Source organism: Podarcis vaucheri, assembly GCF_965113315.1.
Source record: "Podarcis vaucheri genome assembly, chromosome: 2".
NCBI lineage: Eukaryota > Metazoa > Chordata > Lepidosauria > Squamata > Lacertidae > Podarcis > Podarcis vaucheri.
This window is the reverse complement of record NC_138760.1, coordinates 7,433,272-7,459,950: the sequence shown is the minus strand read 5'-3', so window position 1 is coordinate 7,459,950 and position 26,679 is coordinate 7,433,272. Positions and strand designations below refer to the sequence as shown.

Genomic DNA, 26,679 nt, shown 5'->3' with positions numbered 1-26,679 from the left:
GATTCCTTTAACGGAATTCCCTTTCCGCAGCAACCATGGAGGGGCAGGCCCAGCCTATCCTAACCCCTCCTCCACCAATTTATAACCAATGCCTAACCGCAACCTTACAAGTTGTGACGATTTGCTACACAGTAGGCAAAAACCAAATGGCCAAATGGCCAGATGGACAAAATTCCTACCAGGCCCCTGCCCCAATGGCAGATGACCCCATGACAGGCATGGCAAGGTCAATGCAACAACCCCTTACTCAAGGGCGGGTGGGCGGGTGATCCGTTGCACACAGCAAAGAGAAAGCTCCAGGCTGCGTGCAGAGTATTTAAACATTTTACCCCTCCCACCAAAATTGCAACATAACTTTTACCCCAGCAACCCAGTGAACCAATCACTGCCCCAGGCCATCTTTAGAGACCCTGCCTGGTAACAGAGGGGTGGCTCAGCAGACCCCACCGCAACATGTGCTCTCCATGAAGGAGAACACGCTTTGCCCTGAATTATTGAGGGTGATCTGGGTCATGAATATTTCACTTTTCCAATTGCGCCATTAAGAAGGCTTCTCAAGGCACACCAGGGATTCCCTAAGTTTCCAAGTGGCCATTGCTATCGAAAACAAAATGCACAGCCATTCCCCTCAGGGGAAAAAGCCAAGCTAACTAGGAAAATGCCCAGAGTTCATAACAGAAGGGGTAGATGTTTTGCTGGGGGGACGGGGACTTCTTTGTCACAGACAGGTCGAGCTTATAAAAACAGAGAAATATTTTCCGAGAGCACTCCATAGAATCATAGAATAGAATCATAGAATCATAGAGTTGGAAGAGACCACAAGGGCCATCGAGTCCAACCCCCTGCCAAGCAGGAAACACCATCAGAGCACTCCTGACATATGGTTGTCAAGCCTCTGCTTAAAGACCTCCAAAGTAGGAGACTCCACCACACTCCTTGGCAGCAAATTCCACTGTCAAACAGCTCTTACTGTCAGGAAGTTCTTCCTAATGTTTAGGTGGAATCTTCTTTCTTGTAGTTTGGATCCATTGCTCCGTGTCCGCTTCTCCGGAGCAGCAGAAAACAACCTTTCTCCCTCCTCTATGTGACATCCTTTTATATATTTGAACATGGCTATCATATCACCCCTTAACCTCCTCTTCTCCAGGCTAAACATGCCCAGCTCCCTTAGCCGTTCCTCATAAGGCATCGTTTCCAGGCCTTTGACCATTTTGGTTGCCCTCCTCTGGACACGTTCCAGTTTGTCAGTGTCCTTCTTGAACTGTGGTGCCCAGAACTGGACACAGTACTCCAGGTGAGGTCTGACCAGAGCAGAATACAGTGGCACTATTACTTCCCTTGATCTAGATGCTATACTCCTATTGATGCAGCCCAGAATTGCATTGGCTTTTTTAGCTGCCGCGTCACACTGTTGGCTCATGTCAAGTTTGTGGTCAACCAAGACTCCTAGATTCTTAAAACTGCTTGGATCTAGTTCAAGGGAGAGATCTCCATGCAAATACGTGGGTGAGGGCAGAAGCTAACCCACACCAATGATTCTTGGGTTCCTTGGGGACCAATCACCACTTTTGCCTTTTGAGCTTCATGCCTCATCCCATTCCTTGTCCCAGGTAGTAAAATGTGGTACAAATCGCTGTGGTTTCCTTTCTTTTGCAGGATTTGGACTGTGTCTATTCACACAAGGCAGAACTGGAAGCCAAGGCAGAAAGTCATATGAAACAAATCAGCTTCTTGAAATGTGCATATAAACAGGTGATAAGGTTTTCTGCTATTGTGGTGAAGTATTCTCACTCGGTTCTCTTAAAGAAAGGTCTAAAACAGTAAAACACAAAGTTCTCTTGGCTCCCAGGATGTAGCCAAGATCTTTGCTCTTGGAAGCAAAGGACATGATGGTAGCCCGTTCACCCATTCCAGAAGCTGATTGGACTGGCAGGCCACATTGGCAGGGATAGATTTAAAGCACTACAGTGTTACCTCGGGATGTGAACGGGATCTGTTCCAGAGCCCCATTCACATCCTGAACATAACGTAAGATGCAACAGCGCGTCTGCGCGGGTGCGGAATCGCGTTTTGCTGCTTCTGTGCATGCGTGTGATGTCATTTTGACTGTCTGCGCATGCGCGAGTGGCAAAACCTGGACGTAATGCACTGTGCTATTTCCGGGTTGTCGCAGAGCGCAACCCAAACGTGCTGAACCTGAAGCGTATTTATCCCGAGGTATGACTGTATTAAATAAAGCACTATTTCCATAACTTTAAAGAAAGGCCTAACATATTACAGAAGCTGTCTAGGCCTTTGTGTTGTTTACCTACCTACTAAATCTAATTTTGTTTGTTAGATTAATGCCAGTGTGATTTCTTAAAAGCCAGGTTTGGTCAAAAGTTTCTAAACATGAAGTTAATTTAGCACTTGTCTCAATTCCTGGTTACACATACATAACTGAGACTTCACATACTATGTCACTGCAGGAAATTTGTGAGCTCCAAAACTGCATTTCTGACACTTGTGTTATGGTGCAAATGGACAATAGCCGAGGCCTAGATATGGACCAGGCGATTGAGGAGTTCCGGCGTCGATATGAAGCAATTGCTTCCAGAAGCCGAGCTGAAGCTGAGGCTTGGTTCCAGTGCAGGGTAAGGAATTGGGCAGATTTCGCCCCAGGGATCCTTTCTCCTACATCAGTGGTGGGGAACCTGGAGCCCTTCGGATGTTGTTAAATTCCAGCTCCCATCAGCCCCAGCCAGCATGGCCAACTGTCAGGGGCGATGGGAACGATAGCCCTGCAACACCAGGAGAGCCACAGGTTCCTCACCCCTGTCCTTGGGGAAACATGGCCGAATTCTTGCCTGCTCCACTTCTTAACCAGTTATTTTGTTTTTCATGGTAGTATGATGAGCTCAGGACAGCAGCAGCGAAACGCTGTGACGATCTGCATAACGTCAAGGAAGAACTTCAGGCTCTGACCCGTGTTGCTCACAGGCTGGAGTCAGAAATTGCAAGTGTCAAGGCTCAGGTGAGTTTAATGCAGGGATGGTGAATTTGTGGTCATCCAGGTGTGTTGAACTACAGCCCCCATCATCATCCCTGACCATTGGCCACGTTGAATGGTGCTGATGGGAGTTGGAGCCCAGGAAGAAGTGGAATGTGACAGGCTCCCCTCCTCTGGTCCATTGGTTTGTCCATTCAATAGACAACTTTGGGCAGCAAACCTGAATATCAAGTGCCACATAGAGGGGCATTTCTCAGGAAGCCCCTCACAAATTTTGTAAACAGCCTAAGGGCAGATACAGATGTTCCCCACAAAGATGTTTAAGCTGTTTCCCTGTGATCCCTTCTCATTTCAATAGGACGCACTTTGTTTTAGAGGGGGGAGAACAAGAAAAAAAATATCTCCCCCTCTCTGCCCAGCGCCCCTTCAGCGAAGCGGCAGGAGGCGCTGCACAGAGAGGTGGAGAACTTTCCCCCTCTTGTTTTCCCGCTCTAAAACAAGGTGCCGTTTAAGGTGCGTTCAGGTGGCTACCTTGGAAGCCTGGAGAGCGAGAGGGGTCGGTGTGCCCTGACCCCTCTCGCTCTCCAGGCTTCAGGTTCCTTTCGACCTGCTCTTTTGGGCTGGCGGGGGGAAGCCCACCACCAGCCCCAAAGAGCAGGTCAGGGAGCAGCGGAAAGGCGCAGTGGAGAGGCTCCTGCCATAGCCGCGCGTCACCTCTCCAGCCGGGAGAGGGTCGTGGGGGGCTGCTTTAGCCCCGCACGCGTTCTCCCAGCTGGAGAGGTGACGCGCGGCTATGGCAGGAGCCTCTATAGCCGCGCGTCACCTCTCCAGCCGGGAGAGGGTCGCGGGGGGCTGCTTTATTTTTTTTATATAAATTTTTTTATTGGTTTTTCACATTTTGTATAAACACAGACCATACACAATACAAACATACAAAAACATAAACAAATATGTATAATTTCGAATCCTTTTTTCTTAAACCTTACTTCGCCGACTTCCCCATACCTCCCCTTTCTGCATTCTAATTCCAGATTTATTTCTGCAAATCCTCCCCTTACTTTTATCAAATTTTCCCTTGTTCTTTTCTTTTACTTAATCTTCCCCAGCTGTAATCCCCTATTTTCTATAACTTCAACATTTTAGCCCTCATTAATTTTACAATATTTCTTAAGATAAATTTTAAATTTCTTCCAATCTTCTTCCGCCGTCTCTTTCCCCTGGTCTCGGATTCTGCCAGTCATTTCAGCCAGTCCCATATAGTCTATCACCTTCATCTGCCATTCTTCCAGAGTGGGTAGATCCTGTGTCTTCCAATACTTTGCAATAAGAATTCTTGCTGCTGTAGTAGCATACATAAAGAAAGTCCTATCTTTCTTTGACACCGATTGGCCGACAATGCCCAAGAGAAAGGCTTCTGGTTTCTTAGGAAAAGTACATTTAAGTACCCTTTTCATTTCATTATTTATCATTTCCCAGAAGACCTTAATCTTCGGGCACATCCAGCAAAGATGAAAAAAAGTACCTTCAGTTTCTTTACATTTCCAACACTTATTATCGGGCAAATGATAAATTTTTGCTAGCTTGACTGGGGTCATGTACCACCTATATATCATTTTCATAATATTCTCTCTCAAGGCATTACATGCCGTAAATTTTATTCCGGTGGTCACGGGGGGGGGATGCTTTAGCCCCGCGCGCACGCTCTCCCGGCTGGGGAGGTGACACGGGGCTGTAGAGCTTCCTGCCATAGCCGCGCGTCACCTCTCCAGCCGGGAGAGGGTCGCGGGGCTATGGCGTCTTCGCTCCATAGGATGCACACACATTTCCCCTTCGTTTTTGAAGGGGAAAAAGTGCGTCCTATAGAGCGAAAAATACGGTATTTATTTTATTAAATTAATACCGCTCTGTTCAAATATATCACCGGGGAGCTTACAATAATAATAGCAGTACACTGGACCAATAATAACAGTACATTGGAATCAGATACAAAGCGCAAATCTCTTTACTCTGTGTATCCACACAACTGCTTTTAAGTAGTAGTGAAGATGGCAGGAGATCTGATAAAATGCAGTATACTGGCCCTGATTTGGAAGTTTAAGAAATAATAGCACAGTGGAGCACTGCAGGATATCACAGCTTGCCAATGGCTCTCTTCATATGGAACAAAGGTTGGCTTGGGTCAAACTTCCAAGCACACCGAGGAAGGTACATAAGGAAATGTCCTGTGTATTCTGCATTGACAGTGTCGCAAATTGGAAGAGGAGGTGTCTGGAGCTGAGGAACGCGGGGAGATGGCGGTGAAGGATGCCAAATGCAAACTGGCAGATCTGGAGGAGGCACTGCATAAGGCCAAGCAGGACATGGCTTGCCAGCTACGGGAATACCATGAACTGATGAACATGAAGCTGGCTTTGGGTATTGAGATTGCCACATACAGGAAGCTTCTGGAAGGAGAGGAAAGTTGGTGAGTGTAATTTAACCTTGTTAAAAACATTCTGTGGGAAGAATTCCAAGCAATATGTCTTTCCCCAGTATGATTCCAAAAAGGGCACTGGCTCCTGGTAGGCAGATATATTTTTTAGGGGGCTGTGCTCCCTCAGTGTTCAGAGGGCCCCTGCATGATGTCAGGACATTGTGTCTGTTTTCCTCAATCCTCTGGAGAAGTTGGCGCCTCTGCTTTCCAAACAATGTTTGCTTTACCCCCTGTGTTCAAATTAGAAATGAAGTTATTTGCACAAAATTCAACATGTGGCAGATTTCCAAGTCTGAAATAATTGGGTTCAGGCATTTGAATTTTGAAATATCAAAATGAAAAGTTTCATTATGGAAATGAAAGTTAGGTGCTCCAATATGAGGGCTGCTTGTTCTCTTACTAAAGCAGACTCCCACTCCAGAATTCATCTAAGATTTCAGGCTTTGAAATTGGACATTGAAATATAAAATAGTTCCATTTTGAATGCTGCATCTTGACAAAATCTAGAGATAATATTTGAAAGGGGGAGGGATGCATTTATAACAAGTATTTCACTTCCGGATTGACTTTTAGACCTTCAGGGTTTTTTATTTTCTTTTTTTCTGGTACACATTATCCTTTCATATACTCAGAAACAGAACGGATATTTTTTAAAGCACTTTTAATACTTTAAAAGGAGCTGCAAAGGCTAATTCACATGTTGTCCACTCACTTATTGACTATAGTTATCAAGAAGTGACTTGCATCTGTAAAACAGCCATCACAGGTAGGATATCTGCACAAGCTCATTGGGGGTGCCAACTTGAATAAAATATTGGGGGCCCCAGATGCACACACACCATTTGAATGCCAATGCCCATCAACTTTGGGGAGGCCTGCCCCCCTCAAATATTTTATTGGTGGGGCCAAAGTGACCTTGGCCCCTAGGAGTTGGCTCCCATGAGGCCCATTATCAGCACCCAGCCTGGTAGGGGAAATGATGTGGTCCTGGCTGCTCACTGGCTGCAGCCTCACTGGCTGCAGCCTCACTCAACGATATGCTGAACAGTACCAGGCTGAGGAAATTAAGGAAATCAGCCCTGAGTGCTCACTGGAAGGACAGATGGTGAAGCTGAGGCTCCAGTACTTTGGCCACCTCATGAGAAGAGAAGACTCCCTGGAAAAGACCCTGATGTTGGGAAAGATGGAAGGCACAAGGAGAAGGGGACGACAGAGGACGAGATGGTTGGACAGTGTTCTCGAAGCTACCAGCATGAGTTTGACCAAACTGCGGGAGGCAATGGAAGACAGGAGTGCCTGGCGTGCTCTGGTCCAGGGGGTCACGAAGAGTCAGACACGACTAAACAACTAAACAACAACAACAACCAGACTGACCACAGCCTGTCTCCTTAGTAATATGGTTTTTTAAGGGATTACGAGCAAAGGGCCCATCAGGGTGTCACTGGGGTGGTCTGGAGGGTCCCTTGCTCAGAGTCCCCCTCATACCTGGCACCAGCCTTGCCTCTGCATGATGGTTTTCAATAAAGACATTTCAGTCATGTGACTGTAAGTCATCAAGTAACAAGGGCTACTAACACATCAGTGAGCCCTAAGAGGCACCTCAAGCCTGTTGAGCATAGACAGAGATCTGAAATGGTTCTTCTTTTTTTCATTTCTCACTAGGTTGAATGAAGGGGAGTGTGCTGTGAACATCTGTAAGTAGCTTATAAACTGAGATAACTATATGACAAGTTCTATGAGACCCTAGTCCACATCCTCTTGGTGGTTTAAAAAGGAAGCCTGCCCGTTGGTCGGAGTGCTGTGGCAGGCTCTTCTGCTGTGGGCGGCTCTGCACCACGAGTTTGGGGGTGGCCAAGCTGAGGCGGCCGAACTACTACGCCCTCCTGCACACCTGGGACTGGGCAACCTGTGGAGGGGCACCAGGCAGATCTTGGCACTCTGGTGCCACAAATGCTTAAGACAGCCCTGCCCAAATCCACACATATTTGCAACCCAGTCCCTTCCTGGACCCTCAAAGTATCCTTCCTAGGGCTAAAACATTTACTCAGTTGATTAATTAGACTAGTGGATTAAAAACCTTCGAACTGTTTAAAAACATGCATCTATTGGATCACTATTGCTTACTTCTTTAACAAGATTTACTAGAAGCACTTGCAGAACTCCAGACTGCAGGCTCCATTTTGAAAGAGTGATTTCACCTAAACTCTTACCAGTGACTCTTCTAAGATGGTGCCTGCGGTGATGTGTGCGCCATCTAAACATTCCAGTATAATTTGTTTTCCTTTTGGAATACAGTGATGTCTCGCAAGACGAAATTAATCCATTCCGCGAGTATCTTCATCTAGCGTTTTTTTTTGTCTTGCGAAGCAACCCTATTAGCGGCTTAGCGGTTTAGCGCTATTAAAGGCTTAGCGGCTTAGCGGCTAAAAGGCTATTAGTGGCTTAGCGGCTTAGAAAAAGGGGGGAGGGAAAAAAATCACAAGACTCGCAAGACTTTTTTGTTTTGCGAAGCAAGCCCATAGGGAAATTTGTCTTGTGAAGCGCATCAAAAAACGGAAAACCCTTTCGTCTAGCGGGTTTTTTGTCTTGTGAGGCATTCGTCTTGCGGGGCACCACTGTATTGCTTTTACTCCAATTGAAAGTTACGCAGATTTTATTGATGTATTTATTGATCAAGTACACAGTCGAATCAAGTTCAGCATTTGAGTTTTAAAAGGAGATTTATGGATTGGGTGCACAGCACTAATCCCTACCCACCCACACCACAAAGAGGCAGTAAGTGTGAGACCAGCGTAAACCAGCCACCAGCTTTGCCACCTTAAAAACAAAAAGTGCCTTGTTACATCAGTTCAAAGCTTTATCTTGTCCTCCTGCATTCCTTCTCCAGTGCTGGGCCTGTGGCTGCCTATAAGCTCATAGATCATAATGAAAACATGAGAAACTGCCTTATACTGAAATATATAAATAATAAATAAAAATAAATTGTCCAGTAGCGCCTTAGAGACCAACTAAGTTTCTTCTTGGTATAAGCTTTCCTGTGCATGCACACTTCTTCAGATACACTGAAACCGAAGTCACCAGACCCTTATATATAGTGGGAGGGTAGGGTGGGGTTTTTCTCAGGAGGGCAGTAGGAGACGGGTGATTGGCTCCATGCAACAGGTAAACCTGTTGACGACTGTTAACAACTGCAATTAGTCCTACAGGAAAAAGCAAGGAATAGTATGCAGATGATTAGCATATGTAATGAGACAGGAATCCATTATCTCTATTAAGACCAAGTCTCTCCATAGTTTGCAGTTTAGTGATAAGCTGTAATTCAGCAACTTCTCTTTCAAGTCTGTTTCTGAAATTCTTTTGTAATAAGGCAGCTGCTTTAAGATCCTGTATTGAATGTCCTGGGAGACTGAAGTGTTCTCCTACTGGCTTCTCTGTCTTGTATGGCCTTATACTGAGTCACACCATTGGTCCACGTGGCTCCATGTGAACTAGCAGCAGCTCTCCAAAGTTTCAGGCAAGATACGTCAGCAACTGCAGATTTTGGGGACTGAACCTGGAATCTTCCACATGCACTGCAGATGCTGTACCCCAAAGGGTCTTCAGCAGGACCAGGTGGCTATAGGCATCTGCTGTTGTTTGTCTCTGACATCTGAATATGGAAGTCCCATGCTCACCCATTAGTATGTCTTACAACTGGCCTTGATGGGTCTGCCCTACATGAATTCATCTTCTTAGATACTTGGCTAGCTGAGATCACTAAAAGCCAGGAAGCTTCCATAAGAAGTGTGTCCTTATTCTGGTAGGAAGTTAAGTCTAGATTCCCTTAAAAACGTAAATGTGCTGTTCTCTTTTCTTCCTCCTCAGCTGTTCAGAGAAGTGAGGGGGCGATAGTGAGTGATGGTGGCCCCCACCGTGGAGCAGGAGACACACATGGAAGCAGCCATAAAAGTGAAGGTGTTTGCAGCCGTGACACCTCTGGCAGCGGCACAACCACAAGGAGCGTCCAGACAAGTGGTGGGGATGTTCGCAGTTCTTCTTGCCCAGTGACACATGCCCCTGCTCAGGGCTTCAGTGGTGGAAGTACTAAGACCACCACATTGCGCTTTGTGTCTGCTAGTTACTCATGTGGGCCACCACATTGAAAATAAGGAGTCCTGTGTAGAATGAAACACGAATGTTTCTCAGCTCCTGATATCAGAAAAAGAATGTCTGCTTCTGTCATTGCTGAGCAAGAAGCGGGGGCCGCTTGTTGATGATTTGGAGAACAAGAAGCGAGATATATAAATCTGAAAGTGGAAAAAACCCTGTTTTCTCATTGTAGTCTTTGTCTAATAAAAGGCCCTTTCTGATATCATCTCGGTAGAGTAGGAGGCTGCTGCCATCTGTCTCCCTCTGGGGCTGCTCTGGTAACAATGGAAGCCCAAAATTATTTGGGAGGAATCTACAACACTTTCCCATAAAAGCACTGCCTCAGCTTCTGACCAGAGAAGGTTTCATTTGTCATATTTATTCTTACATTTAGATCCCTCCACCTTTCCTCCAAGGCAGGGGTCAGCAAACTTTTTCAGCAGAGGGCCGGTCCCCTCAGACCTTGTGGGGAGCCAGACTATATTTGGGGGGGGGGGGATGATGCAAGCAGCAGGGGCTGGCGGTGGCGGAGGGACGATGAGCAGTGAACAAAAGGGCTCTGGAGAGGGGCTGCTTAAAAATGGTGGCCACTCGAGAGCTGCTGCTGCTGGCACCAACAAAGCCCACCCCCTTCCTCCTCTTGGCAGGGCAGGGAGAAGCCAGGAGGAGGGAGGGAAGAGGAGGCGGCCCTGCCGTGTGAGGGAGAAGGAGGGAGAGGGAAAGAATGTGCATGCTGGCGATCCATGCGGTGATTCCCGGACCATCCGTGGGCCAGATCCAGAAGGCAATTGGGCCTGATCCAGCCCACAGGCCTTAGTTTCCCTACCCACGCTCCAAGGTGATTTACATGGTTCTTCTCCTTACTTCTTTATCCTCACACAACAACCCTCTGAGCTAGATTTGGCTGAGAGACAATGGCTGGCCCAGGACCATGCTGTGGGCTTTACGGTCCACCTCCCAGGTCCTAGTCCAACCACTATGGTACCTTGGCTTCAGCCACCTGGAGGCCTCTTGAGCTTCTCTTAATCTGGCAGGTGGTAAAGGGGACTCACCTTATCTCTGATGGCTTGTGGGGCTGGAAATGGGTCATGAGATCAGGTCCTTGGTAGGACTACCTGATTTCCTCCTGGAGGGATCAGCACATTGCCTCCTAACTTCCCCTTTGGCTGCTTCTCACCCCTTCAGGACCTCAGCTTCCAGTACTCCATCCCTGCCTTGTCATCCTGCTGTCCTTCCAGTGTTGGAAGAAGTGGGCTGAGCTGTTACTTTTTGCATGCAAGACAAATAGTCTACGACCCCCATAAGTGTGACTAGTGGCAAAGGCATGGGGGAGGGATGGCACACCTGGGCATGTGGGTTCTTGGGCTTGGTTGTGGCACAGAATTGGATCCACCCACTTATCTGCCACCCAAAGTTACTTGCCCCCCAAGTAGACCAGAAGCAAAACTATACCAGGCATGAGAGCAGCGAGAGGCTGCGCACTAGTGTGACACTGTAGCCCCATAAAGACTGCCCTCCACTAAGCAGGTGTTTAGGATTTTTTCTAGTACAGGAATATGATGTCAGCAGCCTTATAAGTAAGTATTAATCAACTCTGAATTGTTGTAAGAAAACAGCCAGCGACTAAAGAAAGGTGCACTCTGATCCTGAAAGGATGTAGAAGATTGGCTGTGGTTACCTAAATTTGTGGGAGAAGAACTCTGCCTACCATTAGACACAGAGGCATTTCATATATTCAAAGCTTTGAGAAAGGTTGTTTGTGGATACTCAAAAGAGAATTTGAAGAACCTGCAACAAAATGTTGCAGTATGGTGGGCTCCTGTTCAGAATACCAGCCAGCCAGCCAAACTCTTTTTCCAGGATTCTCCCATTCAATTCTCCTCCACCCCTCCGAAACAGGCAGTCAGCGCTGCATACCCACTATGCATGCTCAGTCCTTACCAAAATGATTTTAGTCTCGACCCCCAAACTTGCTTTTTTGTGCTTCTGCAAACCTTGGGATTTCCCCAAACTTGCAGATTACTTCCCTCTTGTGCATAGGTGATGCTATTTTGGTTACATAAAGATTCACACTTGAAGAATGACTTCGTATATATTATAGGATCTGGCTGGGACTCACATCACAAAAAATAACAATTATTTATGGAGCCTTGCATTTTTTTCATAAAGCTAAGATACCATCACACTGTAGGTCATGTGCTGCTGTATAGGTTTATTGGAAAATACAGAAATAATCCAAGAGAAACGCAAACCATGGGGACAGCAGGAGGAATAATCAGCAATGTCCCCACCTCTACTTGTACACTGAATAAAGGAATGCAACTGCAAATCAGTGCAGCTAGCTGACAGTGTGGTAAGCTGAAAAACGACAGTTTTTGCATGTGTGTAGTTGCCCCATTGGTGTGCATGAAATGATCTGAAGGAGTTAGCCACCACTTAGCTTCATCTATCCAAGAGATCCCCACAAAATCAAATCCCTGCTTATTGCAAAAAACAGTTGTTTAAATAGTCTGCTCTTGAGGAACCTCAGAGTTCCCCAGAAGCTTATCAAAACCTTTTTTCTTTTTTCTTTGCTTTTTATTTTAGCTGATTGGTAATGGTGGAAAACAGCTTGGCCACCAGGACCAAGTCAGCAAATAAGTTTTGGGTGGGTGTGTTCTGCATTTTACTGTCAGTTGGGATCTTGTGAGTGGTAGGGGGAAAAGATGGGCTTCCCTGCTGGAAGGCAAAAAAAAAAAAAAAAGCTGAGTGCATAATACTAGCATGCACTGTGCATATTTGACACAGTCCACATATATTTTGTAACTAGGTGATAGGGATGGAATAGTTTTAATTGGTCTCAGGTGCTCTCCCCCGCCCCCGCCCCAAGTTCAATTCTTCCCATTTCTACACCAGTCTGCAACCCTTAAAAAACAAAACAAAAAAGACCACCTGAAAATTAAGGTGCATTTTCATCTGCATTTCACCTAATATATAAACCCAAGGAATGAAGTTTTGGGTGCACTTTCCCGTAACACATGCTTTGTTGCATGCTTTTGGGTGTCATTTGTGTTGGAGAACAACATATCAAGTCCCAGAGAAGTGCAAATTTTAAGGACATCTGTGTTTTGATTCACATGTTGCTTCAAAAACTGTGAATTAGGTAGGTTTGCATTTTAATGTGAACGAATGTCTCACCCATCCCTACCAGGTGTGCATACCTGGCTAAAGAAAGGAGTATGCAGAGTAGCCCTAAATGCTCTTCTAGAAGGCTTAGGTGTCCCCGCTGAAGCACTGAGTTCCCCTTTCAGAATGCTCCTTTCCCCCCCGTTTTAATATTTTGTTCTAAAAGAAGTGGAAGTGGACACAAATTTGACATTAGAGCTTTTTGCACTTCCCACACTGTGTGCCCCAACTGATAGGCAAGGGGCACCCAGTTCACTGCCACCAGCCATGACGCCTCTTCCAACAATCCCTCCACCTCGGACTATGGTCCTGCTGCTCGAAGCATATCCTCCACCGATACAAGGATCAGAATCATACATAGCTCCTCCCTGGGTCCGACACACTGCTGCAGCAATAACAGGGAAACACAACACAGGCTTCATTAGTTCAAAACTCAAGAGAGATCCACAGGAGATCCATAACAAAAGTGAAAATATAGAAAGCAAAGTACGACTTACAGATATTCACGGGGCAGACCCCTTCACCACACAACCTGTTCAGAGAGAATGGGAAAGTCCATTGTATTATGGATGTTGACTTCTGATCTGAAGTGATCCCCCCCTTGTCTTGGTTCATGTGGTTCACCACATGTTGCAGTTGAAATCGGTTTCCAAATGGTGGCCATCAAGGGTTGGGTCATGCTGAGATAAGATCAGAGGTAGCCAAGATGGGGTTCTCCAGATGTTGCTGGATTACAGCTTCTAGTCATCCCTGACCATTGGCCAGGCTTGCTGGGGCTGGTGGATGTTGGAGCCTAGCAACATCCGGAGGGGACCATGTTGGCTAGTCTGGCATAAAAAGGTAAAGGGACCCCTGACCATTAGGTCCAGTCGTGACTGACTCTGGGGTTGTGGCACTCATCTCACTTTATTGCCCGAGGGAGCCGGCGTACAGCTTCCGGGTCATGTGGCCAGCATGATTAAGCCACTGTTTACCTTCCTGCCGGAGCGGTACCTATTTATCTACTTGCACTTTGACACGCTTTCCAACTGCTAGGTTGGCAGGAGCAGGGAGTGAGCAATGGGAGCTCACTCCGTCACGGGGATTTGAACCGCTGACCTTCTGATCGGCAAGCCCTAGGCTCTGCGGTTTAACCCACAGTGCCACCCGCGTCCCTGGCATAGACCTCAGGAATTCTATGGGACTTGTTTGTAATGACTAGCCAAAGTCCCAGTGACTTCAGCAAACCTATTCTACATGTGACTATCTCTGGATCCAACCTGGTGTGTGCACCTTGCATCGAAACAATCAACTCACCTGCTCTCCTCTCCTTCCAACAGCTTCCTGTAGGTGGCAATCTCAATATCCAGGGCCAGCTTGACATTCATGAGCTCCTGGTATTCCCGCAGCTGTCGGGCCATGTCTGCTTTGGCCTTCATCAGGGCATCTTCTAGCTCTGCTAGCTTGCACTTAGCATCTTTGAGAGCCATCTCTCCACGATCTTCTGCTTCTGCAATGGCAGCCTCCAGTTTGCTGCGCTGCAGAGGCAAAACCCAGAGACATAGTCACGACACATTCTCATCCATTGGGCTGAACAATTTAAGCTACCATGGATAAATTGGATATTAGGGCTAAAGTTCTAAAGGAGATTTTTCCAGCCCGAGAACGACATTCCCTTCTGGGAAACAGTGGTGGATGGAGACAGAGGCAAAAAAGGGTTGTGTAAGGAGTGTAAATTTTATCTCTGTACAGTAGCTTCTATGCACATTCACACACCCCTCTGTATCCTCCATCCAGGCAACCAAAAGTTCAAGGACACATTCAAGTCAGGCCAAAGAATCTTAAGCAGGATGCAAAGCATAGTCAGGGAGCAGATGTGGCCTGGGAAAAGTCCTGAGGGCTAGATGGAGAAGGCTGGAGGGCTACTTTTGCCTGAGCTTTTACCCATCCCTGCTCTAGAGGGACTGTAGTGAGAGTGACTGCTATTAGAACCTAAAACTCTTCACATTGAAGTAAAGTTACCAAAGGAGTTCTGGAGACCCCAGAGAGGCAGCAATTGTATCATCTTTGCAAGAATTACATAATTCAAGTCAAGGCTCTCTGTTGTGCCAGGCACTTCATTTATACACTTTATAGCAGGAAACATGAAGATCCCCCCGAATCTTGCATAGAGCAAAACTGGAAATCAATTCTGAGGATTCTGCTCAGGTGAAATATCTGTGGGAGGTTTCGGGGTAGTTAACAGAAAGTTGATCAGGCTTTCACTAGGTTTTTTAAAAATTGACTATATTTCTTCTTTCTGTCAATATAGTCCTTGCTGAAGTTAGGCGGCTCTGGTTCTGTCTGGTGCCTGCTTATTAGCTAATAGACGCTATGGCTCCTACTCCTTCCAGTCCTCTCGCCTTCACCCTTTGCTTTCATCAATATAAACAAACAATAGAGTTTCTTCAGCACTAAGAGCCGGCTAAAAACATTCCCAGAAGATTATTTATTGAGAAACGAATATCACATCCCATGCCAACAATATTCCGCAAAGCACACCCCTCAATTTTCCTGCCCACAAATAGCATGAAGAATTGGAGGGTGAGGTTGCCCAGCCTTCATATTTTTCCTCAGCTCGCTGTGCTGATCAGGAGTTTCTTCCAGGCACAAACTGGTATAATTGTGGCAGACACCCACACAAAAGTTGCCCAGAGTTACCTGCCCTTTGGCAGTGTCAATTTCAGCCTTCAGCCTCTGTATCACGCGGTTCAACTCCATGATCTCGTTCTTTGTGTCACGTAGGTTGTCACAGTGCTTGCCAGCGGTTGCCCTCATCTCTTCATACTTAGAAAGAAAACATGACATGTGAAATACCTTCTGGGACAGTCAGACTTCATAATTATCCAAGCAACCCTCTTAATAATCCATGGTTCACTGAAGTTTCAGTAATTTTCATGGTAGACAACAATTAACCATAGATTGCATCTCATTTTTAAACACACCAATCTTCCTATACACCTTTTTTTAAAACAAAAAACACCAAGCTTTATTAAAACGTCATCTTTGTTTTTTAAAAAAGTTTGTATTTAAACATCAACAATGCAATCAGCATCTATCTGATAGCACCTGTGAACGGCATTATCTTAGCCATCAAGACAGAAAATGTTTCAGCAATGCTCCAGGAGCTGCTAGTGATTTTGGTTGTGAACTTTCTCTGCTAAAATAAAAAAATTCCTTCCAGTAGCACCTTAAAGACCAACTAAGTTAGTTCTTGGTATGAGCTTTCGTGTGCATGCACACTTCTTCAGATACACTGAAACAGAAGTTGCCAGATCCTTCTATATAGTGTGAAGGTGGGGAGGGGTATTACTCAGAAGGGTGGTGGGAATGGGAGATTGGCAGATAGCTGAGATGAGCCTGTTGACGACTCTTAACGACTGCAATAGGTCTTACAGGGAAAGGCAAGGGGTGAGAAGGTGAAAAATGGCTTAGTCATGTATAATGAGATAAGAATCCAATGTCTCTGTTCAGACCAGGTCTCTCCATGGTTTTGAGTTTGGTAATGAGTTGCAATTCAGCAGCTTCTCTTTCCAGTCTATTTCTGAAATTCCTTTGTAGTAAAACAGCTACTTTGAGATCTTGTATAGAATGTCCTGGGAGATTGAAGTGTTCTCCTACTGGTTTCCTACTGTAGGAATTTTTTTATTTTGACTATGGCAGACCAACATGGCTACCTATCTTTCTCTGCTAACATATACAATATCAACTATCCTTTCCTCCCAGAGAAATCTAAATCTCACCTTGCACTGGTACCATGACTCTGCCTCAAAGCGGCTCCTGTTTGCGATGTCTTCATACTGGGCTTTGACCTCAGCAATAATGTCATCCAAATCTAGGGCTCGGCTGTTATCCATTTGCACAATAACAGAGGTATCTGAGATACAGGCATGGAGTTCCTGGAGTTCCTGTAAGAAGCTAGGTGTGAGATTCCTCTTTCACCTGTTATTGCAGACCCTCCAAGTGTCCCTAATTTCCTGGGACAGTCCCAGATTTACAGAAGCTGTCCTTTTTTCTGATTTGATCCCAGAATGCCCCACTTTTCCTTAGGATGTCCCTATTTTCATTGGATAAATGTTGGCGAGTATGGAGTTATCCAACCCCCAAGTCATCTAAAGGCAGCCCTGTATAGTAAAGGTTTTTTATAAAATGGTTAATGTTTTGTTATGTTTTTATATATGCTGGAAGCCGCCCAGAGTGGCTGGGGCAATCCAGTCAGATGAGCGGAGTATAAATAGTAAAATCATCATCATTATTATAATTATTAATATTGAATAGGGTGCTCCTATTTTCCTTGGAGAAATGTTAAGGGTATGTTATTATTAGATGACCATTTTCTGTATTCTCAAGGGCCACTCTCTTATTCAGAAGCTAGGCCTTGGGGACGGGAACAAACCAGTTCCATCTTGGATTTCATTTGCATGACATAGCAGTATGGGATCCAAATATATTGGGGTGGAATAAGTCAGGGGTGACTAACTCCCAGGTCAATGGCTTGATGTACCCACCCACCCCCAATATCCCACCATTTTTGCTGGCTGTAGCAAAAAGGGGAGGCGTGTTAAAGTAGACACAGTGCTGGGTGGAGCCCGGAGCCTTGATTCAGATCAAACATTTGATGAGCAGAGAGGACAGTGACAGCCCTGCCTCCTCAGCTGTTCTGTATGAATCAACTGAGGAAGGAAAGCTGCGTGCTTCTGTGTTTGTGTATGTTTGTCTCTGCCTGTGTGCGTGCGTGCAAGAAAATACATGTGAATATGTGATGGGTACACCCCCTTTTGGCCACATCAACTGCTGGCATGTGCCCATCCTGCCTGAAGTTTGGCCATGGGGGAATTCTTGGGCCCAAAACCGGTTAGCCACTCTTTACTTCCTGAAAGGCTCCAGGAATTATTAAAGAGATTCTTTGCCATTGGGAATTCACCCAGACTGATGTGGAATACACAGCAAGGCACAGGGCTGCATAAGAAAGGAGGTTGATGGGGGGAGAAGAACACTAAAAAAACCTTCAGCACACCTGAATTAAAATGTAATGAAGTGATCAGAGGCCAGATAAAGCTCCACACCAGAGACCCCTTGCAGTAGGGGAACTTAGGTCTGGTGATGCCTCCATCCTCTCTGCTTGAGGAGGTAACCCTATCGCTCTTCTGACTCACATTATTTCCCCACAGTATGTCCTGCAGCTCTGGAGCCACCCCTCCACTCTCACGCCACATCTAGGGGCATAAGGAAGTTTCCCAGCTCCAATGGAGGAGGCAGTGCCTGTCAGTTTTTCCTAAGTCCTAAGGAGATGGAGTGTGAGGAACTCTCCAGACAGCAAGACCACTTCAAGCTTGCACTTTGCTCCAGATTTATGCTAGGGAGACATTCCAAGTGCTCTGGGTGTCAATTTGCCTGCATCAAGTTTGAACTTGTAATCAGGTACTGCAGTGGGCAGTCTATGGTCCTGACTGGCCTATCTTGGACTTCTTCCATGCTTGCCTGGGAGACTCCAGTAAACTTTTGTCTCAAAGAAGACAGACTGGATCTGGCCTGTGGGTTGCCAGTTTTCACCATAGGTGTGTGTGTGTGTGTGTGTGTGTGTGTGTGTGTGTGTGTGTGTGTGTTCAGCTCCAGCTGCGTAAGGTTGAATACTATGCATTGACTTAACATACCTGAAGTTTGATGACTGGCAGAATCCGGGATCAGGGAAAAGAGACGGCGGAAGAAGATTGGAAGAAATTTAAGATATATCTTAAGAGACATTGTAAAATTAATGAGTGTTAAAATGTTGCGGCTATAGAAGTAAGTGGATTACAGCTGTAAAGATTAGGTTAAAGGAAAAGAAAGGATTACAATTAGATTAAATTAAGGGTGAGGATTTGCTGAACTAAATATTTGAAATTGGAATGCAGAAAGGGGAGGTATGAGGAGGTCGGTGAAGTAAGTTTTAAGAGAATAAGGATTTGAAATAATATTTGTTTGTCTTTGTGTGTGTTTGTTTGTATTGTGTTTGATTTTATAATTTGTGAAAATTTAATAAATATCTTTTTTAAAAAAATAACATACCTGAAGTTTGATTGTGCTTCTGAAAAATCAAATGGGCTCATCAGACATATGTCAAAATGCCTCTCTATACGGGCTAACCTTAGACTTTCCCCCTCTTTTATTACCATACATTCTCATTGTTGCTGTTGCTGTTTAAAGGTATATAGACTTTCCCCACTTCGTCAAAAAAAAGTGGGCTACAATGTGTATTGCAGATTAGGAAATGCCATTACCGCCTCGTACAAGCATCTCAGAAAGTTGATCTCCTCAATTAAGCTTTCCACTTTCGCTCCCAGGTCAGCCTTGTTCATGTATATGCAGTCAACATCCTAGGGACCAGTTAAACATATGGTAAGACAGGGTGCTTTTAAATTAAATTACAATTTCCCAGAACACAACCGTGGGCCATTGGTAGAATACTTTGATAATGGCCCGTACCCAGTATTTCATGCAGCAGAGCAGGAAGCCTGTCTGAAGCAGATACAAGTGGGACATCTGACAGTGTGGAGTGCTTGCTGTTTAGGATTTCAGCCTCTCCATTCCATTTCCCCCCTTCAATACCCAATCAACATCCCATGGCCACTGAGCACGCTCAGTTCTCACTAGAGAAAAGACCCTTGTTGAATCAGACCATTTTATGCAATTCAGTCTCCTTTTGTGCCTTGGAGGGGACTGTCCTTTCACCAGTGCTGAAGTCAGATACACCTGCCAATCTGGTTGGCTCCTTGGGGAAGAACCATCTCATTCTTCATTCTCAGGAAAGAAGAAGTTTTGGCTCGGCCCTCGAGTATCATCTTCTGTCTGGAGAGGGCTAGAATTGTACCATCCTTCCATGTCTCAACATGGTTTCAGTACCTCATTGGTTCCTTATGGCCTAGCTATGAATCATCACAGGTGAAGCCTGTTTCGTTTTGCTTTTTAACCTGGGCAGCAGCTAGATTCTTGACTGTGTACCTCTTTAGATACTTCCCCATTACCTGCACTTACTATCTTAGTCTCTGATCTATTTGCCTGTCTGTATCCTCAACATGCAATTCTGCTTCCCCCTCTGCTGTACCCCAGGACTGGTCCTACCATTAGACAGACCGGGGAAGTCACCTCACGAAGCATCCCAACATGGCTGCGCCCACTGCTTTTTTTCTTTAAAAAAATGTTTAGGGGTGCTCTCATTTTCCTATGCATATTGAAATACTGCCCTTCAATGAGTCCAAACTTAGATTCACAAAGTGTTTAGGGGTATGCGTACTCCTGCGTCCCCGCAGGGGAAAAAATCACTGGCTGTGCCTGACATATTTTTCTCAAAAGCCTGCAAACCAATCTTTACAATGCTGAAACTTGGAAAGAGGACCTCCAGTCACATCTCTGCCTTTAGATAAACAACTAGTAAATGGACACTTTTTATATCCAACACCAGAAAGAAGAGATGTCACTGGAAAGGGGCCATAGCACAGTGCTAGAGCATCTTCAGAAGGTCCCAAGTCCAATCCATGGCATGATCTCCAGGTGGAGCTGGAAATGTCCTCTGCCTGAAACCCAAGGACAGCTGTTGCCAGTCATTGTAGATGACATGGGCCAATGGTTTGACTTGGTACAAGACAGCTTCCTCTGCCCCATGCTCATTTATTTCAATCAAGATGTGCATCACTTACCTTTTTAAGTGTTACAAATTCATTCTCAGCACGGGTTCGTCCATTGCACTCCTCTTCATACCTGGTGAGAAAGTGGATCAGTTCTGGACAAGGCAACGTGCATGGGGCACTCAACCTGATCTGATTGCACAAGATGTGTGCAGAGCTTATACGATTCCCACTGCATATTGACATTCCTTCTGAGTTGTTTGCACTGTGGGTATATGACGTCACTCAACATCGTCTTTATCCCACCTTTCCGAGTGCATTTTCCCATGTTTCCTTACTACGTATTATGTGTGAAGCAGATCTGTTGGCCAGGAGACCAAATCCACCTTATTTGTGCAACTTGAATTTGCTGGTGCACGATTGAGTCATACTGCAAAATAGCAACAGTCCACAACTGGCCCTATTCTTATACCATAAAAAGGTCTGTGACATTTGAACAGCATAGCAAATTGGTTTTTCTTATAGTTCAAAGAAATACAGGCATCGTTTGGAGATATTGGGGGTTTGGTTCCAGACCACTTCAACACAGTGAATATCGCAATAAAGTTACACATTATTATTATTTTGTTTCCCAGTGCATATAATTATGTTTACACTCTACTGTAGTCTATTAAGTGGGTGGGCTGCCTGTAGCTGCACTAGTGCCCTGGTAAAGTGCAGCAGGAGTCGCAGGAGTCGCTGTGCAACGGGTACAGGTTTCTGCAGCCTCGTCTCCAACCCAGCAGCAGCAGCAGCAGCAGCTCTTCCAGTCCTTCAACTTGTAAAAGAACACAATTTCTGCAAAGTTCAATAAATCAAGATGTACCAGTGCTATGTTCTTTGGCAGAGCTATCATCTAATTTCTTGTACGAGACTGGGAATGTAGCTTTGGCTAAGGGTCAAGTTCTTTAACCTAGCATGGGAATATGGATCCTTTATAGACCAGGGGGGAGGAACCTGTGGCCCTCCAGAAGTAGTTGGACCACAGCTCCCATCATCCCTGACCATCGTCCATGCTGGAGTGCACCAGCTCATGAAGGACCACTGGTTCTCAAGTCAAGCTATCACTGTAGTAAAGATAGGAAGAGGATAAGCCATGAAAGCGGGGAATGGGCTCCTGAACCTCTCATCAGCACACAGGAGCCAGGGAGAGGGATATATCACACTTATGTATTTAGTTTTCTTATTATCCTGCTTTCCTTCCATCATGAGAACCCAAGGAAGCAGTGATGTGGTTTCCAGGTGGTCACCCAGACAGATCTTCAGACCTGCTCAGCTTCAGCAAGGTGGTAATCTCATGAACCTTCAGACCACACCCTGGAACTAAAATATGCAGACCCAACAGATATCTATGCTGCACTGCATAAGACTTGCATTGTGCATCAAATGCAGAACATCACAATTCTTTGCAGAATGAAGTCCTGGAGGGAAGGGTGAAGTCTTTGCAGGATAGCTTAGCGCGCTATGCATGGAGAAACAGCGGCAAGTGGGGCTTATCTGAGGCCTTGAAAATGGCTGCTTCTGAGGGAATACTTCACAGAAGCAACATCTTCAAACTTTGCATAAGCAAAATCTATGTTGACTCAGACTGGCAGTAAAGAGATTTAATTTATTTCAATCTGCTATGTGTCACTGAACTTTTGAAGAGCTGCATATATTAAGGGCCTGTTTGTATGGTGTTCGTGTGTAGTAGAATACCCCACAAAAAAAGCTTTTTCTTCTTCAAATGAAGCTTATGCAACTTCAGTAAACATGCTGTGTCACAGATAAATATATGCCACTTACTTTCTCCTGTAATCCTCCAGTACATCTCTTGAGTTGGTCAGGTCAGTCTCCAGCTTACTTCGGTCGCATCCGAGACCCTCCAGCTGCCTCCTCAGGTTATTGATAAAGGAATCAAACAAGGGCTCTATGTTGCTCCTAACTCGTTTCTGCTCTTGCAGTAAGCTCCATTTTGTCTCCAGCACCTTGTTTTGTTGCTCCAAGAAGCGGACCTAGCTCCCCCCGCCCACAAAACAACTGTTGTTATGATGATTGTTGCTCCAAGAAGCGGACCTAGCTCCCCCCGCCCACAAAACAACTGTTGTTATGATGATTGTTGCTCCAAGAAGCGGACCTAGCTCCCCCCGCCCACAAAACAACTGTTGTTATGATGATTGTTGCTCCAAGAAGCGGACCTAGCTCCCCCCGCCCACAAAACAACTGTTGTTATGATGAAAGTAGACAAAACCCTATGTATTTATCTGCATGTGTCCTATTCCAACAGCCCTTCTCCTTCCTGCCACCATAGTTATAACTTCCTCCAGCATGGAGACAGGATAATGGAGGATATGGAACACTCAGACCCTACCTACTCAAACTTGGCTTTGCAGCCACATCTCAAATAGCTTACTGTAGTTTGGTGTGTTGAGGTGCTCCTAGAGTAGTTTAAGAATAAATCCCTCTTGCCAGGGAACTCTGAGAAATGTGAAGGGGAATAGGATTCTCCTAACAACTCTCAGCACCCGTAACGAACATTTTTAGAGGAACCCATGACTGTTAACGTGGTATAATAGTGCCCTAAATATATGAAATAGAGGGATGCGGGTGGCGCTGTGGGTTAAACCCTAGGACTTGCCGATCAGAAGGTTGGTAGTTTGAATCCCCTCAACGGGGTGAGCTCCTGTTGCTCGGTCCCTGCTCCTGCCCACCTAGCAGTTCGAAAGCACGGCAAAGTGCAAATAGATAAATACCTCCGGCGGGAAGGTAAACGGCGTTTCCGTCCGCTGCTCTGGTTCACCGGAAGCGGCTTAGTCATGCTGGCCACATGACCCAGAAGCTGTACGCCTGCTCCCTCGGCCAATAAAGTGAGAAGGACACCACAACCCCAGAGTTGGTCACAAGTGGACCTAATGGTAAGGGGCCCCTTTACCTTTACCTAAATATATGGAATAGATGTGGCCACAATCTGTTTTCTAAGTTAAGCATACCTAACTCCTTCACCTTTTCCTCATAGGACTTGGTCTCCAGGCCCCATCCAAATGTTTCTTGCCCTCCCTTGGATATGTTCCAGTTTGTCAATGTCCTTAAACTGTGGCGCCCAGAACTGTGCTGCATCATAGCTGAGTGAGAATTTGGACCCTGGTCTTTGAGATCCTAGTTTGACATTTTATCACCACCTTTACTATGTTTATAGTCTACTGCTTGGGCATACTGAATTGCTGCAAGCTATATATATTGCTGCAAGCTACTTCCCCTCATTCCTGATCTCCACGCCCAACCCAATCGTTGCATGAGAACATTTTCCCTCTCACAATACTCCCTACCCACCAATCATTTGGAAAAGCTCTGTGTCTACCCATGGGACAAAGTTGTACAGAATACTGGAATGTGTCCTCCAAATGTATCAATTTGGGTGAGAGATTTCCAGCTTTCTTCCAGTGCTGTAGGATCTAATATTTTGGCCAGTGTGTACAGAAATCCAGTATTCTGAAACTGGGAGTTGAATTTGTTTGGCATTAAGTAGTAGAACCCATTCTACTACTTTGCGTGCTGAAAACTCAAGGTTCAAGTTCCTCACATCTCTACTCTTGTGAAAATGCCATAGCTTTATGCTAAGGTTGCATTACACCCTTTAGAGGGTGGATCAAGGAACCCCCTAGAACCATGGTCACTGGGAATACAGGTGTTAATTGGTTTAACCTTTAGCAACCACTTGCACCCTAAGGCAATTGGGCTACAACTGCGGCCACATGCTAACCCACTGCCCTATAAGCACCAACGTGGAACTGGTCTCAGAGAAGACCAAAAGGGCCATACCACAAAACTACAGAAAGTAGAGGAGGCGAGACAGTAGCACAACAGAAAGTAACAGTGCATCATAGCTCTGTAGTAGAACAAGTATTTTCTATGTGGCAGGTCCCAGGCTCAATTCCTGACGTATCAATTTAGCGGATCATCCTCAGGTAAGCAAAGTGGGTAAAACATTCTATCTGAGACCCTGGCAACACAGCAGGAACCTGTGGCCCTCCCTCCAGGTGTTGTTGGACTACAACTCCCATCATCCTTGACAATTGGTCTTGCTGGCTGGGGCTGAAATCCAGTAGCCTCTGTTGGGTTCCACATCCCTGACTTAGATGGATGAGGCTACTTAATGTTCTTCCTCCCAAAGATGCTTTGAGAGTTGTGTTTTGTTGTTGTTTTAAAAAAGCCAAGCAACGCCTGTGGGTCTCAAAGTGCTGGAAGCAATTGGGGGATCCAAGCAATGCGTTGGTCAGTGGAACCGCTGAGCTAAGCTGGTTCGCTTTGAGAGTTTTAAAATAACCATCAGTCCAGAAGTAACATCCAATGTGTTTCAAGTCAGCAAGGCTCTTTACTAGGGAATTACAAATTACCCAAAATATTCCCATGTCAAGATGTTTCTGATGTAAAACATGGTTTCATTCTCTTCTCCCCATTGGGACATGACTTGATGGTATTGGAGGATGGATGGCAATTGGAGGATGGATGGCGGCTAACAGATTGAGGTTGAATCCTGACAAGACAGAAGTACTGTTTTGGGGGGACAGGAGGCGGGCAGGAGTGGAGGACTCCCTGGTCCTGAATGGGGTAACTGTGCCCCTGAAGGACCAGGTGCGCAGCCTGGGAGTCATTTTGGACTTGCAGCTGTCCATGGAGGCACAGGTCAATTCTGTGTCCAGGGCAGCTGTTTACCAGCTCCATCTGGCACACAGGCTGAGACCCTGTCTGCCTGCAGACTGTCTCACCAGAAAGATGCATGCTCTAGTTATCTCTCGCTTGGACTACTGCAATGCACTCTAAGTGGGGCTACTTTTGAAGGTGACCCAGAAACTATAACTAATCCAGAATGCGGCAGCTAGACTGGTGACTAGGAGCGGCCGCTGAGACCTAAATGGCCTCGGTCCAGTATACCTGAAGGAGCGTCTCCACCCCCATCGTTCAGCCCGGACCCTGATGTCCAGCGTTGAGGATCTTCTGGCGGTTCCCTCACTGCAAGAAGCGAAGTTACAGGGAACCAGGCAGAGGGTCTTCTTGGTAGTGGCACCCGCCCTGTGGAATACCCTCCCACCAGATGTCAAAGGAAAAAACAACTACCAGATTTTTAGAAGACATCTGAAGGCAGCCCTGTTTAGGGAAGCTTTTAATATATGAAGGACTACTGTATTTTAATATTTTGTTGGAAGCCGCCCAGAGTGGCTGGGGAAACCCAGCCAGATAGGTGGGGGTATAAATAATATATTATTATTATTATTATTATTATTATTATTATTATTATTATTATTATTATTATTATTATTAAAATAAGTTTTCCTCAGAGTAGACCTGCTGAAATCAATACGTTAGGTCCATTAATTTCATTGTGTATACGCTGAGTAAAACTTAGTTGAATACTACCAGCCGCATGCTTTCTTGCTGAAGATTTTGGTTAACAAATAACTTTAACTCCATCCACTGAGATATCTATACGAGGTGTTTAGAGTGGAGACCACCATCTGATGACTCACCTTGTCAATGAATGAAGCGAATTTGTTGTTGAGGGTCTTCAGCTGCTCTTTCTCCTGTTGTTTCACCATTTGGACGTTGGGGTCAATGTCCAGGTGGAGAGGCTGGAGAAGGTGAGGGTTGACCGTGACAGGTGCAATGCCTGGTGAGCAAGTCCCACCGACTCCGCCAACCCTGTAGCCAAAGCTGGAAGTACCATAGCCATGTCCAAAACCAGCGGCCCCCAGACCATATCCATATCTCACTGGGCGGTAGCTGCCAATAGCTATTCTGGGCCTGCAGGACGCAACACCAGAAAGACTTCTGCTACCAAATCCTAGCCCTCGGGGGCCCACACTGCTGCCCCCTTTGTATGAGACGGTGCTAACGGCACTGTAGCGTTTCACATTCCTTGGTACCACAGCTGAGGATGAGCTGTAATTCCTGACTGCACCACCCCCTCTAGTACTAGCATGGAATGACTGGCAAGACATAGCAGCTGACAGACAGCGGAATGAAGGATGATGATGCCTTGTGTCTCTGTGTGCTGGAGCAGGCAGGGAAGTTATCCACAGGCGGTACCCTCACTCTGAAACCAGAACTGGAACTTTCTCCTCTTTTTATCTGCACGATGGGCAGCTCTCATCAGCCCCAAATCTCCATTTACATCCCGTTTATTAGCTTGGGGTGTTGGTTAACCAGTATGCTTGCCCGTTTTGCTAAGCAGAGATCTGAGCTATACTTAAAAGCACGTCTGCCGTAACTTCTGATTTAATGGCAGG

General features: G+C 45.8%; 2 protein-coding genes across 2 annotated transcripts; one reads left to right on the top strand and one right to left on the bottom strand.

Annotated features, from left to right (window-relative positions):
* Positions 1-269: 269 nt before the first annotated feature.
* LOC309522729 (keratin, type II cytoskeletal 75-like) lies at positions 270-9,764 on the top strand. Its single transcript, XM_082206226.1, has 7 exons — positions 270-500; positions 1,657-1,752; positions 2,469-2,633; positions 2,888-3,013; positions 5,233-5,453; positions 7,125-7,156; positions 9,327-9,764. The coding sequence occupies exons 1-7, from the start codon at positions 465-467 to the stop codon at positions 9,602-9,604; spliced, it is 954 nt and encodes a 317-aa protein (XP_082062352.1). The 5' UTR covers positions 270-464; the 3' UTR covers positions 9,605-9,764.
* A 2,775-nt stretch (positions 9,765-12,539) lies between these two features.
* LOC309522515 (keratin, type II cytoskeletal cochleal-like) lies at positions 12,540-26,391 on the bottom strand (the record flags this gene model as incomplete). Its single annotated transcript, XM_082205854.1, has 9 exons — positions 12,540-13,140; positions 13,253-13,287; positions 14,052-14,272; positions 15,435-15,560; positions 16,517-16,681; positions 19,034-19,129; positions 20,450-20,510; positions 22,202-22,410; positions 25,921-26,391. 9 exons carry the CDS (start codon positions 26,389-26,391, stop codon positions 12,902-12,904), a joined length of 1,623 nt encoding a protein of 540 aa, XP_082061980.1. The 3' UTR covers positions 12,540-12,901.
* Between the last annotated feature and the right edge of the window lie 288 nt (positions 26,392-26,679).